Here is a 15,389-nt window from a genome sequence, read left to right on the forward strand (position 1 = left end):
CTACATATTCTTCACGTGATTTCCAACTGCATAAAAATAATAGCTTTATGAACCGATTTATTATATAAACACACCGCCGTCCTTTTTTTCTATTTTTCTCTCGTGTTACTAGAGTAGATAATTGCTGATATATTTTTTTCATATATTTCACGTACTGAGACCAACACCTCATGCATATGTGTATGTATACACCCTTCATATATATATATATATATGTATATATATTAGACACACACATATATATGTTTGTGTGTAATGTTCGCAGTAATGTATATTAGTTTACAAATGTTGATTAGTTTGATCCTATTATTTTTCTTCTTATTATATATTTTTTTTTCTTTGTTGTTTTGTATTACAGGAGCCCGCCGCTTTGCTTTTAGGTTTGAAAAGAAGACGCCCAATAGTGTCACCGACGCATTGCCGGCCGCCCAATGGGAAACGGACAACTTCAAGACGCCCAATGAGCGGCAAGCGGCTTGAAAGCTTAAAAGCCATGTGAAGCGAGCGAGAACTCATTCTCTTTCTTTTCCCCGAGAGGAGTAGAGTTCAACGCGATGGCAAGAACCAAGCAGACCGCCCGTAAGTCCACCGGTGGCAAGGCCCCGAGGAAGCAGCTCGCCACCAAGGCTGCTCGCAAGAGTGCCCCAGCCACCGGCGGCGTGAAAAAGCCTCACCGTTACAGGCCCGGCACCGTGGCTCTGAGGGAGATCCGCCGCTACCAGAAGTCTACTGAGCTGCTGATCCGTAAGCTGCCCTTCCAGCGCCTAGTGCGTGAGATCGCTCAGGACTTCAAGACTGATCTCCGCTTCCAGAGCTCCGCCGTCATGGCCCTGCAGGAGGCTAGCGAGGCGTACTTGGTGGGTCTGTTTGAAGATACTAACCTGTGCGCTATCCACGCCAAGAGAGTCACCATCATGCCTAAAGACATCCAGCTGGCCCGCCGTATTCGCGGAGAGCGCGCTTAAACAGAGCGCTTCGACGTTTACCTGAAATACCCAACGGCTCTTTTAAGAGCCACCTACCCGTGTCCGCGCCGAAACAGCAAATGTCCGCCTCACCTCGGTGTTGCGTTTATATAATGTAAGGCTATTATGACGCGCGCGCTTCTAAATTCCATAGGATTGAGCGAGCGAAACCAGCCGTGAGACAGTGGTTGTGAAGATTAGGGAAAAAAGCAACTTCTGTATGTGTATATATAAATATATATATTTCACATCAAAATCGCCATTTTTAACGTGTTTTAATACATATGAATACTTTTCTTTTAATTCCTATCAATATGTTTATACATATTTAATAGTTTGGAAACTGTTCATTCACCCCAGCAGAAAGTAGAAGCCACTGCCGCTTCAGTAGAACACTACACTTTACACTATGTAGTGTTTAGGCCGGTTTTGGCCTATTACATACGGCATTAGTCATGGATGGAGCGTAGATCCCACCGCGTGGTGAAACTATACAACTGCAAGCACAGTTTCAGAGAGTAATGTATGTGTATATTCATATAATGAGAGCTTGATTTGGGGTACTTACGTTTCATACATATGCAACATGAGTTTGATTGCATAGAGAGTAAGCGAGACCAGGGCAGCAGTAAAGGAGGTAAGTGTATAGTCCGGAGAGGAATGTTTGTTTGTTTGTTTGTTTTTAATCTCTTTCAATACCTCTACCAGAACAAGGCATGTCTAACTCTAAAAAATTATATGTTTACTCTATATGTTAACTCTATAAAATTCATGTTTCCCGTCACATTGTTTGTAAAATTAACCCAGATCAGCGGGAAAACTCGCCAAAATTAAATGAATGTTGAGTCAGTATTGTTTTGTGCTATACTTCAAAAATTACCTTATTTAGTACAGTCTAGCTTGTCTGGAAGTATAACCCTTGAAGTATGGAGCAAATTAAATGAACCTTCCCAGAACATGTAAAATGATCATTAGAGAAGCCTAGGGAAAAGAAATAGTGAATAAATACTGGCAGGGGTAAAGTGTTTGTCCTGCCTAGGATGCACCCGGTTATGTAATAGAGAGTAGAAGCCTTTGAGCCTTGAGTACAGTAGTGCTCTTCTGTGTGGTGAATAGAAGGGCTTTTGGAAGTGCTCATTGCAAACGACCACCGTTGTTTTGGGATCATGGGCATATATGTCATGGATGGAGCGTGGATGCCATCGTGTGGTCAAACAAGGCAAATGCAAACGTTAACTACGTAGATTTATTCGTGAATGTGTGTGAATGTTACAGCTTTTTCATTTGATAGATGGTTGTGAACTCCAATACGTCTACTAAGTCATTTGTATTGCGGTGTTATTTTGGTTAGTGTTTTTTAAAGTACATTTTTAAAAATGTTTCTATTGAAGCATACTTCAGTTCAGGGCATTTTAGAAGCCAGCATGGTTACCAGTTCTCATGCTGCCAGGCAATGAAATGGAAACTTAATTTAGGGCAATTTTATACACATTAAATATGATTGTTAACTGCACCAATAAATCTAAAAAGTAATTACATGTCTTTTGGGATGATTTTCGTTTGGGCTTGGGTTTCATTTTAACAATATGCTAACGATAAAGTCGGACAGAAGGAAAGGTTTTGAAGAATGCTTGAAAGAAGCAGTCTTTAAGGAAGGCACTGTATTAGCCATCATGACAACCAAACAGCATGCAGTTAGGTAAAAAGCCACCAATTCACTCACTGCTAGAAGCCTTTGAGACAAATTGTAGAGTAGTGCACTTCTATGTAGGACCTTTGTTTCCTTCTCTTTAGAGCCCTTAAACTCTGTGTATCAGTTTATATTGAGGTTCCCATAATAATCATAAATCAATAAAGAAAACCGCTCATCTGCTATCAAGACCTGACTGAGGAGCTGGAGGCCAGTGAAGCAAAGCTAAAATATGGAAAAGCATACGCACCCTGCAAGGTTTCGGTCAGAGACTTTCTTCAAGGCATAGGTAAGTAACAAATGAATACAAAAGTGCTAACAAAAGTTTATCAACAGCTGACCGTACTGACTTGCTCCCTTGTGAGTTAGCTTCTAACTCTTTCTCCTCTTTCTGATTTTGCTTCTTTAAATGTCTGCATGGACCAAAAAAGAAAAAATCAAAAAGATGAATTGTTTTATATTTTGCAGATTTACATTTTGACCACCAGATGGCATCCACGCTCCATTCACGTACTACGACCACAGACTTAAAGCTTAGCCCTGAAACTCCATCAGAAGCCTAAGGGGTAGGTCTAGCCAAACTGCTTCCACTCACCCTGACTTCATCATGAGCTCTACACTTACTTTGCTTACCACAATGTCTTTCCATATTTCTTTATCATCCACTAACTGCAACATATGATAAAAGCAACATTAACTCCCTCTGTGTTTATCTAATCTAACATGACTTTTATTAGAAGATGTAAAGCGAGCCTGAGAAATCCAAGGGGTAAACATGTAGTTTTAGTTGGCCTCATTAGGAGCTTTTCCCTTGTATGCAATAATATACCATTTTTTCGATTTGTGTTTGATCTTTCTTACTTTAAATGTCTCTGTGGACACTATATCTTTAACTTGTAGTGTATTAGATCAACGACTACAATTCCCATGATGCCTAACTAAAGATGGTCTCTGACCAAAACCTTGCCAAATAAAATTGACTCATCTGCTATCAAGACCTGACCGAGGAGCTGGAGGCCAGTGGAGCAAAGCTAAAATATGGAAAAGCATACGCACCCTCAAATTGGTGCAAAAAAAAAAAAATAAAAAAAAAAAAAAATATATATATATATATATATATAATTAACCTGCATGGTTTAGGTCAGAGACTTTCTTCAAGGCATAGGTAAGTAACAAATGAATACAAAAGTGCTAACAAAAGTTTATCAACAGCCGACCGTACTGCCTCCTCCCTTGTAAGTTAGCTTCTCTGCTATTTAAATGTAACTCTTTCTCCTCTTTCTGATTTTGCTTCTTTAATTGTCTCCGTGGACAATAAATAAATAAATAAATAAATAAATTAATTAAAAATTGCAAGATTAATTGTTTTACATTTTGACCACACGATGGCATCCACGCTCCATTTACGTACTATGACCACAGTCTTGAGGCCTAGCCTTGAAACTCCATCAGAAGCCTAAAAGACTTGACTAGAGAAGTGCACTTCTGTGTAGTGTATACAGTGTAAGGGATTTAGGAAGTGCCCTATTGCAAACGTCACCGTTGTTTTGGGATCGTGGATATATGTCATGGATGGAGCGTGGATGCAATCGTGTGGTCAAACTCGCAAATGCAAACGCTAAAAACATAGATGTATACGTGTATGTGTGTGAATGTTACAGCTTTTACATATGACAGATGGTTGTGAACTCCAGTAAGTCTACTAAGTTCTACCAAGGAACTTTTGGGCATTTTAGTAGCCAGCATGATAACCAGTTGTCATGCTACCAGGCAATGAAATGAAAACTTAATTTAGGGCACCGTAATTTTGTTTGGGTTTTAACAATATGCTAATGATAAAGTAGGACAGAAGAAAACAAAATATTCAATACTGTATTATCTCCTTACAGATCTTGATAAAATGTCTTTAGTTAAAGAATGCTTGATAGAAGCACTCTTTATTTAAGGCACTTTATTATCAGTTAGGTAAAAAGCCAACAATTCGCTCACTAAGAGACAAACTGTAGAGTAGTGCAGTTCTATGTAGGACCTTTGTTCTCCTCCCCTTAGAGCCCTTAAATTCTATGTTGTATGGTTATGTGTATGTATGTATGCATCAGCTTATATTGAGGTCAACATAATAATCATAAATCAATAAAGAACACCGCTCTGCTATCAAGACCTGGCTGAAGAGCTGGAGGCAAGTGGGGCAAAGCTAAAAATTGGAAAGCGGATGCACCATCAGCGCAAAAAATCATTTAACCTGCAAGGTCAGAGACTTTCTTCAAGGCATAGGTAAGTAACAAATTAACACAAAAGTGCTAACAAAGGTGTATCAAAAGCCAGCCGTACTCACTTGTGAATTAGCTTTTTTGTGCTTCTCAAATTTAACTCTTTCTCCTCTTTCTGATTTTGCTTCTTTAAATGTCTCTGTGGACCAAAAAAATATATATATATCTATTTATATTTTGCAGATTTACATTTTGACCACCAGATGGCATCCACGCTCCATTCACGTACTACGACCACAGTCTTAAAGCTTCAAGGAGACTTTATTGTCATTCGCATCACATGTGGTACATGGGGTGGAACGAAATTGTGGTACCCAAGGACCCAGTTTTACCCAGAAGCAGTACTTAAATAAATAAAATATACATAAATATATAAAAATATATGTAAAAATGAAAATAAAATACAGAGAGAAGTAAATGGAGAAGGTAGCAGCAGAGTGTGTTTAAAGTGACTAGTGTCGTCAAAGTGTCGTTGCAGTGGTTCTACTAAGTGGCGTTTAAAAGTCTTACAGCTTCCGGAATGAAGCTGTTCCTCAGTCTGTTCGTTCTACACTTAATGCTCCGCAGCCTCCTGCCTGAGGGGAGCGGGACAAACAGTGAGTGTGCTGGGTGAGTGGGGTCCTTCATGATGCAGGTAGCCCTCTTCCTGCATCTGGAGGTGTATATGTCCGTGGTGGTGGGGAGGCTGACTCCGACAGACCTCTGTGCAGCCTTCACCACCCTCTGCAGAGCTTTCCTGTCTGCAGCAGAGCAGCTTCCGTGCCACACGTTGATGCTGGAGCATAGGACGCTCTCCACCACACATCTGTAGAAGGAGGTGAGGACCGAGCTCCCGAGCCCAGCTCGCCTCAACCGCCTGAGGAAGTAGAGCCGCTGATGTGCCTTCCTGACCAGGCTGGAAGTGTTGTTGCTCCAGGTGAGGTTGTTGCTCAGGTGAACACCCAAGTACCTGTAGCTGGAGACCACTTCCACCGCAGACCCTCCGACATGCAGGGGGAGGTGGGCATGTCTGCCCCTTCTGAAGTCCACAATCATCTCCTTCGTCTTCTTTATGTTGATGCAGAGGTTGTTCTTTCTGCACCAACCCTCCAGGTGTTCTACCTCCTGCCTGTAGCCAGACTCATCACTGTTTGTGATGCATCCGACCACTGCCGTGTCATCTGCAAACTTCACAATATGACAGCCTGGGTGGATGGGTGAGCAGTCATATGTGAGCAGCGTGAACAAGAGGGGGCTCAACACACAGCCCTGAGGGGAGCCAGTGCTGAGGATTGTGGTGGAGGAGGAGAGGTTGTGGATCCTCACAGACTGCGGCCTGTTGGTCAGGAAGTCCAGGACCCAGTTGCAGAGAGAAGAGCGCAGACCAAGTGAGGAGAGCTTATCTGTCAGGGTCTGAGGTATCATGGTATTGAAGGCGGAAGTGAAGTCCACAAAGAGCATACGGACATAAGAGTCCTTCTGCTCCAGGTGGGTGAGGGCAGTGTGGACCACAGAGGAAATGGCATCATCTGTGGATCGGTTCCTCCTGTAGGCATACTGGTGTGGGTCCACAGTGACGTCGATGGTGGCTTTGATGTGGGTCATAACCAGTCTTTCAAAGCATTTAGTGACTATCGGCGTGAGAGCTATCGGCCGGTAGTCATTCAGACCTGTCACTGTGGAGCTCTTGGGGACCGGGATGATGGTGGCGGTCTTCAGGCAGGTGGGAACAGCTGCCTGAGTGAGGGAGACATTGAAAATGTCTGCCAGTACCTCGGAGATCTGATCAGCGCACTCCCGTAGTACTCGTCCGGGGATGTTATCCGGACCAGCACTTTTCCGGGGGTTGATCCTCCTGAGGGTCCTCCTTACCTCTGCTGGTGTCACACTGAGGGGTACTTCTCCAGGTGTAGGGGTGAGTCTTATGCTGGGCGGGGTGTCAGGGTCCTCAAAGCGGGCATAGAATTTGTTAAGAGCCTCGGGCAGGGAGGGGTCTTTGGAACATTGTGCATCTCTGGTTTTATAGTCTGTGATGCACTTAATTCCCGTCCACATGCTCCTAGGATCCTGGGAGGAGAAGTGTCCCTGGACTTTCAGAGCATATGCAGCTTTGGCCCTCTTAACACCTGCGGTCAGCTCTCTTCTAGCCCTCCTGAGTTCCTGTGAGTCGCCAGACCTGAAGGCAGCATCCCTGGCTTTCAGTAGAGAACGCACCTCTCCATTCAGCCAGGGTTTCTGGTTCGGGTAGCAGGTCACTGTCTTTGTGGTGGTGACATCCTCCACACACTTGCTTAGCCCTGAAACTCCATCAGAATCCTAAAGGGTAGGTCAAGCCAAACTGCTTCCACTCACCCTGACTTCATCATGAGCTTTACACTTTATATCACCACAATTTCTTTATCATCCACTAACTGCAACATATGTCTAAGGCTTTATCATCCACTAACTGCAACATACTTTGCTTTCCACAATTTCTTTCCTTCCTTTCTCTTCCACTAACTGCTAACCAATATGGCTGTTATTAGAATATGTATAGTGGAAACCTGAGGAATCCAAATGGTGTGGGTTTAGTTTAAGTTGGCCTCAATTTACTTTATGTGCAAAAATATTTCAGTGGTGGTTTGTGTGTGTGTGAGAGAGAGAGAGAGAAAGAGAGAGAGAGAGAGAGAGAGAGAGAGAGAGAGAGAGAGAGAGAGAGAGAGAGAGAGAGAGAGAGAGAGAGACATGCATTTGTAGACATATATATGGCTTGCTTTATGCATACTCATTCATTCTGACAGAAAATACAAACCCTGTACTGGTTTGTGTGTTTCTTTAAACGTCTTTATGTCAATGTGTCAATGACACGATGTGTCTTTATCCTGTAGTGTCAAGATCAAGGACTACAATTCCCATGATGCCTAACTACAAGTTCGATAGATGACGTATTATTGATTATCTATCTATCTATCTATCTATCTATCTATCTATCTATCTATCTATATATCTCTATATATATATCTTCATCTAATGATGAAATCCGATAACTGCACGTCCAGTCACAGTAAAAAGTAAACCGTGTGCCATGGTGTACAGTAGTGGGCTGATCTTCGTGGGTGCTTGTTTTATGCTTGCAAGGTCGTAACCCTAGTACTAAATAGCCATTTATGTGATTTATATTCAGGTGCATTGAGGAAGGACTAATTTTGTCGTGTGTGTGTGTGTGTGTAATAAACGCTGCGCACGTTAGAATGGCGTGATGTAGTGTGACTTTGTTGTATACGAGACCGAGGCGCACATGGCGACAGCCATCAGAGGGCTGACCGAGGTATTTGTCGTGTTAAGACATATGTTAGCTACTTTTAATGTTCATACATGTGAAACGTCATTTTTTTTTTAGTCCTTACACTACTGGACCCTGGTTAGCTCCGGTGTGTCGTTGTTAGCACGATAACGTTTGCTAACTTGCCAAAAATGAAGTAGATAATGATATCCGATAACTCGATTTTGCCGAGAGCCTAAAGTTGTACACCCAGTCACAGCAAATTGATGTAGAACTGCCGTTGCTGGATCTATGTGTGGAGTTGTACATAGCTTGGAGCCAGCTTAGCGATTTGCAGCGTGGCTAACGCGGCCAGCATAAATAGTAAAGCGCAAATATGAGCCTAATTATGAGGGGTCATTATTTGTTGACCACAGTGCAGTACCACATGCAGAGTTGTAGCATAAAAGTACGCAATACAGCCGTGATTGGTGGCTGTTGAGTGATTTGAGTTAACTTGCTTTTTCAGGTCCACACATGAGCTAACAAAGCGATTAGCATGCTAGCTAACTCGGATGGTACAAACAATAACATACGCCAGCGAGTGTAAATACCTGTCAGATAAATACACACTCGCTCGAGTCAGTCAAGTTTTATTATGAAACGGTGTATATAGCAACATTTATACGTTTACTGTCGTGGTTGAAACCGAGAAGCCACCTTGGAGAGTAGCATGATGGCTAGGTGTCTTAAAATTAATCACAGAAATAACGATATTACGGACACGTGCGTAGTTCTCTATATTGTTATTTGGAGCAAGTGAGGGAGAAACAGTCGTGCTTAAACCCGGCTACCAACAGCGTATCTTCTGGTTTTCAGAGCTGGGCAGCCTGTGTAGCTTGCTAGCTAGTGTTTTGTTTACAAAAGATTATTTTCGTTAGCTAGTTGCCGAAACGACATCGGTCAACCGAGAGAAAAAACAAGAAACAAAAAAAAAACAATTCCCAAGCAGCTCACTACTCCCTGTGGAGTGCACGATGTCACGAAAAAACGGCTTCTATACTCACCTAGTGCACTAGAGAGTACTGGAGTGCGGTTTAGGATTGTACAACACACAATCAATTACTACAATAATAACAATAATAATGTCAAGTGTGTAATCTTTCTAAGAAAACGGTGCATAAATGTTTATTTACAAAGGTCACATGGCCCCTATGCACTTCAAATTTCGTGAAAAGGAGTCAGAGGCTGTGTATGAGCCTACTTTGAGTCACTGTAAGTTCATCTTAAGCCTAGGTCACTGAATTTTATTAATTCATTCAGCTATTTATTTATTTATTTTAAGATTTCGCCATAAGACCAAGCTATTTCAGAAGTGATTTTAGCTCCTAATTATAGTTTAGCTTACTTTTTAATTATAAGGTCAAGCAGGTCTGGAGCTAGGCTGTAGGTTTCGAAGCTAAATCATGATGAGTTAAAGTATTCAGAGTGAAGGTTATGCATGATCCAAAGTGTGCTGCGTTATTATTATTACTATTATTAGTTTATTCCTTTTTAGAACACTTGGAGTCTGGATGCCATTGTGTGGCCAGACTGTGAAACTACAAGCAGTAGAAGGAAGACATGCTGCAAATGCATTGAGAAGTGATGCTATTATTGCTTGACTTTGACTATTGATTGTCCCCCCCCCCCATGTACACCACATGTTAATGAAATCCACATGAAATCCAAAAAGAGCACTTTTTTGAATTTTGAACATGAGTACATCCAGAGGGTACGGAATTAATATTTAATTCCGAATTAATATTAATATACTGTATTTTGTATGGCTACCCACTCAGTGGCTTTATGTGCAATCTTTGAGTGGTCTAGGCATGTTTGAGACGCTGTACAGCAAAACAAGCGTTCTGCTCACGTACAGAGTATGAGGCGGAGCTAATGTACTGTGACGTCGCTCGGTTCCCTTGCTTTCATTTAGGTCCTATAGAGGAGTATAACATGCGTGTCTCTGGCTCCCCAGCTTCATAGATTCTCTTCTCGTCGACTGGGAAAAGAAGCAGCGAGGATGTCAGGCAGAGGCAAGGGCGGGAAAGGCCTTGGGAAAGGAGGCGCCAAGCGTCATCGTAAAGTGCTTCGCGATAACATCCAGGGTATCACAAAGCCGGCTATTCGCCGTCTGGCTCGTCGTGGTGGCGTCAAGCGTATCTCCGGTCTGATCTACGAAGAGACCCGCGGTGTGCTCAAAGTGTTCCTGGAAAACGTGATCAGGGACGCAGTCACGTACACTGAGCATGCCAAAAGAAAGACCGTCACCGCTATGGATGTGGTGTACGCCCTGAAGCGCCAGGGACGCACTCTGTACGGATTCGGAGGTTAAACGCTCGGCCTGAACAGCTCTAAACACAACGGCTCTTTTAAGAGCCACCCACAAATCCAGCAAAAGAGCCTGTTTCTATTCTTAGTTTGTTATCAAATAAGGCAGTCGATCTCCCGCATACTCTGTATTAAAATGTAATATACCGGAAGAATACATGTGTATATATACATATAATAGATATGTCTGTATATATGTATTGTTTTCCATTTTGCCCCCCGTGTGCGTTGGTTAAATCCGAACTATATGTCTTAATAAATCCTGATAGAAAAAAAATCGCCGTCAACGCCGCTGTGCCGAAAAACAGAAAAACAGCCCTGTAGATTAAGAATGCGCGGGAAGAATGTTGCAAGAATCATATTTGTTTGTTTGTTTCAATATAGTCAATGATGGTGGTTATGAATCTCCCGGTTAAGAAGCTAATTTTATATATATGAAGAATACATATAGTTTTCAATTTCCCCCGTATGCGTTGATTAAACGTTTGAATAAATTCAGAATATCGCCGTCAACGCCGATGTGGCGAAAAATAATGTGCCGTCTGCACGGTGGGTAAAAATGCGCGGGTAGGCGAACAAAGAGAATGCTGCTCAGGGGAGGGGGAAGGGAAGAGGAGAATAGGGAGGGGAGGGGAGGGAGGGGAGGGGAGGGGAATGAAGGGTGGGGGGTTGGCAAGAAGAGAGCGGACAATTTGTTGTCCAATGGTCGTTTGACGGCATTCTGGAGGCGGTACCTCGTCTAATTAAAATGCTAGAGTCTAAATAATGTGGGAGCTTATCGCCTCCCCCTCATTCTTCAGTCTTACTCGACGAGGAGCAGTATGCCTGAGCCAGCTAAGTCCGCGCCCAAGAAGGGATCCAAGAAAGCCGTGACCAAGACGGCCGGGAAAGGAGGCAAGAAGCGCAGAAAGTCCAGGAAGGAGAGCTATGCCATCTACGTGTACAAGGTGCTGAAGCAGGTCCACCCTGACACTGGAATCTCCTCTAAAGCGATGGGCATCATGAACTCGTTCGTGAACGACATCTTCGAGCGCATCGCCGGTGAGTCTTCTCGTTTGGCTCACTACAACAAACGTTCTACTATCACCTCTAGGGAGATCCAGACCGCTGTGCGTCTGCTCCTTCCCGGTGAGTTGGCTAAGCACGCCGTGTCAGAGGGCACAAAGGCCGTCACCAAGTACACGAGCTCCAAGTAAATAGTGATAGCGGCATAATCCAAACCCAACGGCTCTTTTAAGAGCCACCCACGGTTTCTTCCAAAGAGCAGTTTTATTCAAGAACCAAGTAAGTTATAATACTAATTATTATTATTATTATTATTATTATTATTATTTGAGAGTGCCTTTATTGTTACATACTTATTGATGTATGTAAATCAACTTACTTAATTGTTTGTTTGCATTTAATTGGTATAGTGTACTAGGATTCAGGGACAGAGCAGCAAACTAAAATACTGTGCCATACTAACTGTATGGAGTGGGCTTGTAGTGCTAAGTGGGATAAATGAAGCTGCACATCACCTGTGAAAGACCAGTCCAGAGGAGATCAGCCTTACAGGTGGGGAAGAGTGAGGCAGGAAACCATACTAGGGTTGACTTAAACCCTAGAATTACACACCCGATCTTTGTAATGAAAGCTGTCTAGTATATATAACCAGGCATACGGTTAGGCTCCCCACAAGCCTTTTTTGTTGGGTCACAGAAGGGTGAAGTTAGTTAAAGCCTTAGGTTTATGGTGGGATTTGAGTGAGCAAAAGTAGGTTCAGAGCAAGGCTTTTGATGTAGAGGGTCGAAGTAAGGCAAAAGGACGAGGGTAGAATAATTAAATTGAGGTAGCGTAAGTAAAAAAGTATGGTGGTGAAAGTGTGTTTAGTGCAGATGTGATCTAGGAAGAGTGAGTAACAGTGGCTTTGTAAGGAGGCCTCAGGTTTATGATGAAGGTGGATTGAGTTAAAGTGACCGTGAGCTTAGGCCTTTGCCTTAGGATACAAAGGAAGGTTCAGTGAAAGTCAGTTTCAACATAAGCCATCAGCCTGATGTTTTGGATACACATGGATACACATGGCCTCGGCCTACTGAGGACTGCACATCTAAGTAGAATGGTCATGACTGCATGGAATGGGTTAAATGAAAGCAAAAGTTTGGTGTGTTGCTTATTGAGATAGAGGGAAGGATGGGGTTAATTTGTTTTAGGACAAGAATGAAATTGCAGTTGTTTCATGTGAGGGGTTCGAATGAGGATGGAGTGATTTTGTATAATGGTTGGATGAAGGATGGGGTTATTTCATTTTAGGGTTGGAGAGAGAAGGTGGTGGGGTTTGTATTAGAGTATGAATGAAAATGGGTTATTTTATTTTGGGGTTAGAAGGCGGATGGGGTTATTTTGTTTCATTGTTAGAATGATGTTAAGGTTATGTTGTACTAGGTTAAGAGGGAGGACAGAGTTATTTTGTATTAGGACTATTTGGTTGGGTCACAAAAAGATGAATTTGGTTGAAGCCTTAGGTTAATGTTGAGATTCGAGCGAGCAAGAATAGGTTCAGAGCTAGACTTTTGATGTAGAGGGTTGAAGCAAGGCAAAAGGACAAGGGTAGAGTAAATAAAATAGTATGGCGGTCAAAGGCCTCAGGTTTATGATGAAGGTGGATTGAGTTAAAGTGACCGTGAGCTTAGGCCTTTGCCTTAGGATACAAAGGAAGATTCAGTAAAAGTAAAACAGTTTCAACATAAGCCATCAGCCTGATGTTTTGGATACACATGCCCTTGGCCTACTGAGGAATGCACATCTAAGTAGAATGGTCATGACTGCATGGAATGGGTTAAATGAAAGCAAAAGTTTGGTGTGTTGCTTATTGAGATAGAGGGAGGGATGGGGTTAATTTGTTTTAGGACAAGAATGAGATTGCAGTTGTTTCATGTGAGGGGTTCGAATGAGGATGGAGTTATTTTGTATAATGGTTGGAAGAAGGATGGGGTTATTTCATTTAGGGTTGGAGAGAGAAAATGGTTATTTTCTATTAGGGTTAAAATGAGAATGGGGTTTTAGGGTTTAAATGAGCTTGGGTTTATTTTGTATTGGGGATAGAGTGAAGGTGCAGTTATTTTGTATTAGGGTTTGAAAAAGGGCATGATTATTTCATGTGATTTTTAGAATAAGGTTTGTCTTTTTTTTAAGATTTTGTTTTTGCGTTTTAGGGTGGGGGGGTGGATGCAGTTATTTTGTGTTAGGGTTAGTATGAGATTTTTGGCTATGGTATATTGGGTGTGTTGAGGTGATGAAGGAAATGAAGGTGCGAGTGCGTATTAGGGGACCTATGGAGAGCCGTTCCGTTCATACTGCGCACACACGGCAACACTGTGCTTTACACACTCCTCAAGGTCGCCCCGCACGACGAGCAAAACAACGCACCCACGTCTCGGATGCCCAGCACGCTCTCGCCGAGGCTCTCCTCCAACGCACCGGATAACACTCGCCCAGTTCGTGGCACCTTTTGTCGCCGTTTTCCACAGATTAGCACGCCAAATGCGCCGCCGCCCGTTCGGTACGCCGGTAGCGTGGCACGCTTCGGTGAGCGCCGTATTAAACGCGGCGTCGTTACGCTGCCCTTCCCGTCTTCTCAACACACGGTGGAGCCTCTCGGAGACGAGAGAGCATTTCTACGCTCGCCAAGTTGAGCTTTCGCCCATATTTCGCTCGACAAACGCCGAGAGAAAACACAAGTGCGAGACTGTCGCTGCCACACGGCTTTGCGGCATCGAGCGACTTGAGTCTACAACGTTCTCATGTGGCTTTTAAGGGCCGGCCCCCTCGCTGCAGCGGGAGGTTCTATAGAACGCTGCAGCAGTTTGTGCTCACTCGCGCTCTCAGCAAAGCAGAACAATGGCAGAAGTCGCTCCAGCCCCAGCCGCCTCGGCGCCCGCCAAGGCCCCCAAGAAGAAGGCCGCCGCCCGCCCCAAGAAAGCCGGCCCCAGCGTGGGCGAGCTCATCGTCAAGGCCGTCTCGGCTTCCAAGGAGAGGAGCGGCGTGTCTCTCGCCGCCCTGAAGAAAGCCCTGGCTGCCGGCGGCTACGACGTCGAGAAGAACAACTCACGCGTTAAGCTCGCCGTCAAGAGCCTCGTCACCAAGGGCACTCTGGTGCAGACCAAAGGCACCGGCGCGTCGGGCTCTTTCAAGCTTAACAAGAAGCAGGCCGAGGCAAAGAAGAAGCCGGCCGCCAAGAAACCGGCACCTAAAGCTAAGAAGCCGGCCGCCAAGAAACCAGCCGCGGCCAAGAAGCCCAAGAAGGTAGCAGCCAAGAAACCCACTGCGGCTAAGAAATCCCCCAAGAAGGCCAAGAAGCCCGTCGCGGCCGCTAAGAAGGCAGCGAAGAGCCCCAAGAAGGCCAAGAAGCCGGCGGCTCCCAAAAAGGCGACCAAGAGCCCAAAGAAAGCCAAAACGGTCAAGCCTAAAGCAGCTAAGCCCAAAGCGGCGAAGGCGAAAAAGGCTGCCCCTAAGAAGAAGTAAAGTAAACAGTTACGCCGTTTACCTTCATGACTTATTTCTCTCTTCAACGGCTCTTTTAAGAGCCACCCACAGTTTCATAGAAAGCAGCTTTCCCCCCCTTGTTACTGCACAATGAAATGATTGTTAAAAAAAAAAAAAAACAACAACAACAACACAAAAATATCTCTCATTAGTTACCCCAAACAATAATTATATATGATAAATATTCTTTGGGGTTTGGTTTGGTCTTTCCTTCTATGACCACTGTTTGGTCGAACGTGTTACATTTGAGCTGGAAAGGGAAACGAAACACGGGGCACGAGTGGGGGTAAATGTTTCTTTCTTTAACCCGTTTTCTTTCTTCCTTCCTTTCTTTCTCTCTCTCGCTC

At 43.7% G+C, this 15,389-nt stretch overlaps 4 protein-coding genes across 4 annotated transcripts; all 4 read left to right on the forward strand.

Moving 5' to 3' along the window:
• The first annotated feature begins 554 nt into the window (after window positions 1-554).
• LOC140546849 (histone H3) lies at window positions 555-965 on the forward strand. The gene has a single exon (XM_072670269.1). The coding sequence runs from the start codon at window positions 555-557 to the stop codon at window positions 963-965; it is 411 nt and encodes a 136-aa protein (XP_072526370.1).
• A 9,245-nt stretch (window positions 966-10,210) lies between these two features.
• On the forward strand, window positions 10,211-10,522 carry LOC140546998 (histone H4). Its single transcript, XM_072670484.1, has one exon. The coding sequence runs from the start codon at window positions 10,211-10,213 to the stop codon at window positions 10,520-10,522; it is 312 nt and encodes a 103-aa protein (XP_072526585.1).
• Window positions 10,523-11,339: 817 nt separating this feature from the next.
• On the forward strand, window positions 11,340-11,714 carry LOC140546735 (histone H2B). Its single transcript, XM_072670123.1, has one exon. It carries the CDS (start codon window positions 11,340-11,342, stop codon window positions 11,712-11,714), a length of 375 nt encoding a protein of 124 aa, XP_072526224.1.
• Window positions 11,715-14,397: 2,683 nt separating this feature from the next.
• On the forward strand, window positions 14,398-15,021 carry LOC140546974 (histone H1-like). Its single transcript, XM_072670457.1, has one exon. The coding sequence runs from the start codon at window positions 14,398-14,400 to the stop codon at window positions 15,019-15,021; it is 624 nt and encodes a 207-aa protein (XP_072526558.1).
• The last annotated feature ends 368 nt before the right edge of the window (window positions 15,022-15,389 follow it).

The sequence above is a fragment of the Salminus brasiliensis genome, chromosome 24 (genome assembly GCF_030463535.1).
Source record: "Salminus brasiliensis chromosome 24, fSalBra1.hap2, whole genome shotgun sequence".
Taxonomy (NCBI): Eukaryota; Metazoa; Chordata; class Actinopteri; order Characiformes; family Bryconidae; genus Salminus; species Salminus brasiliensis.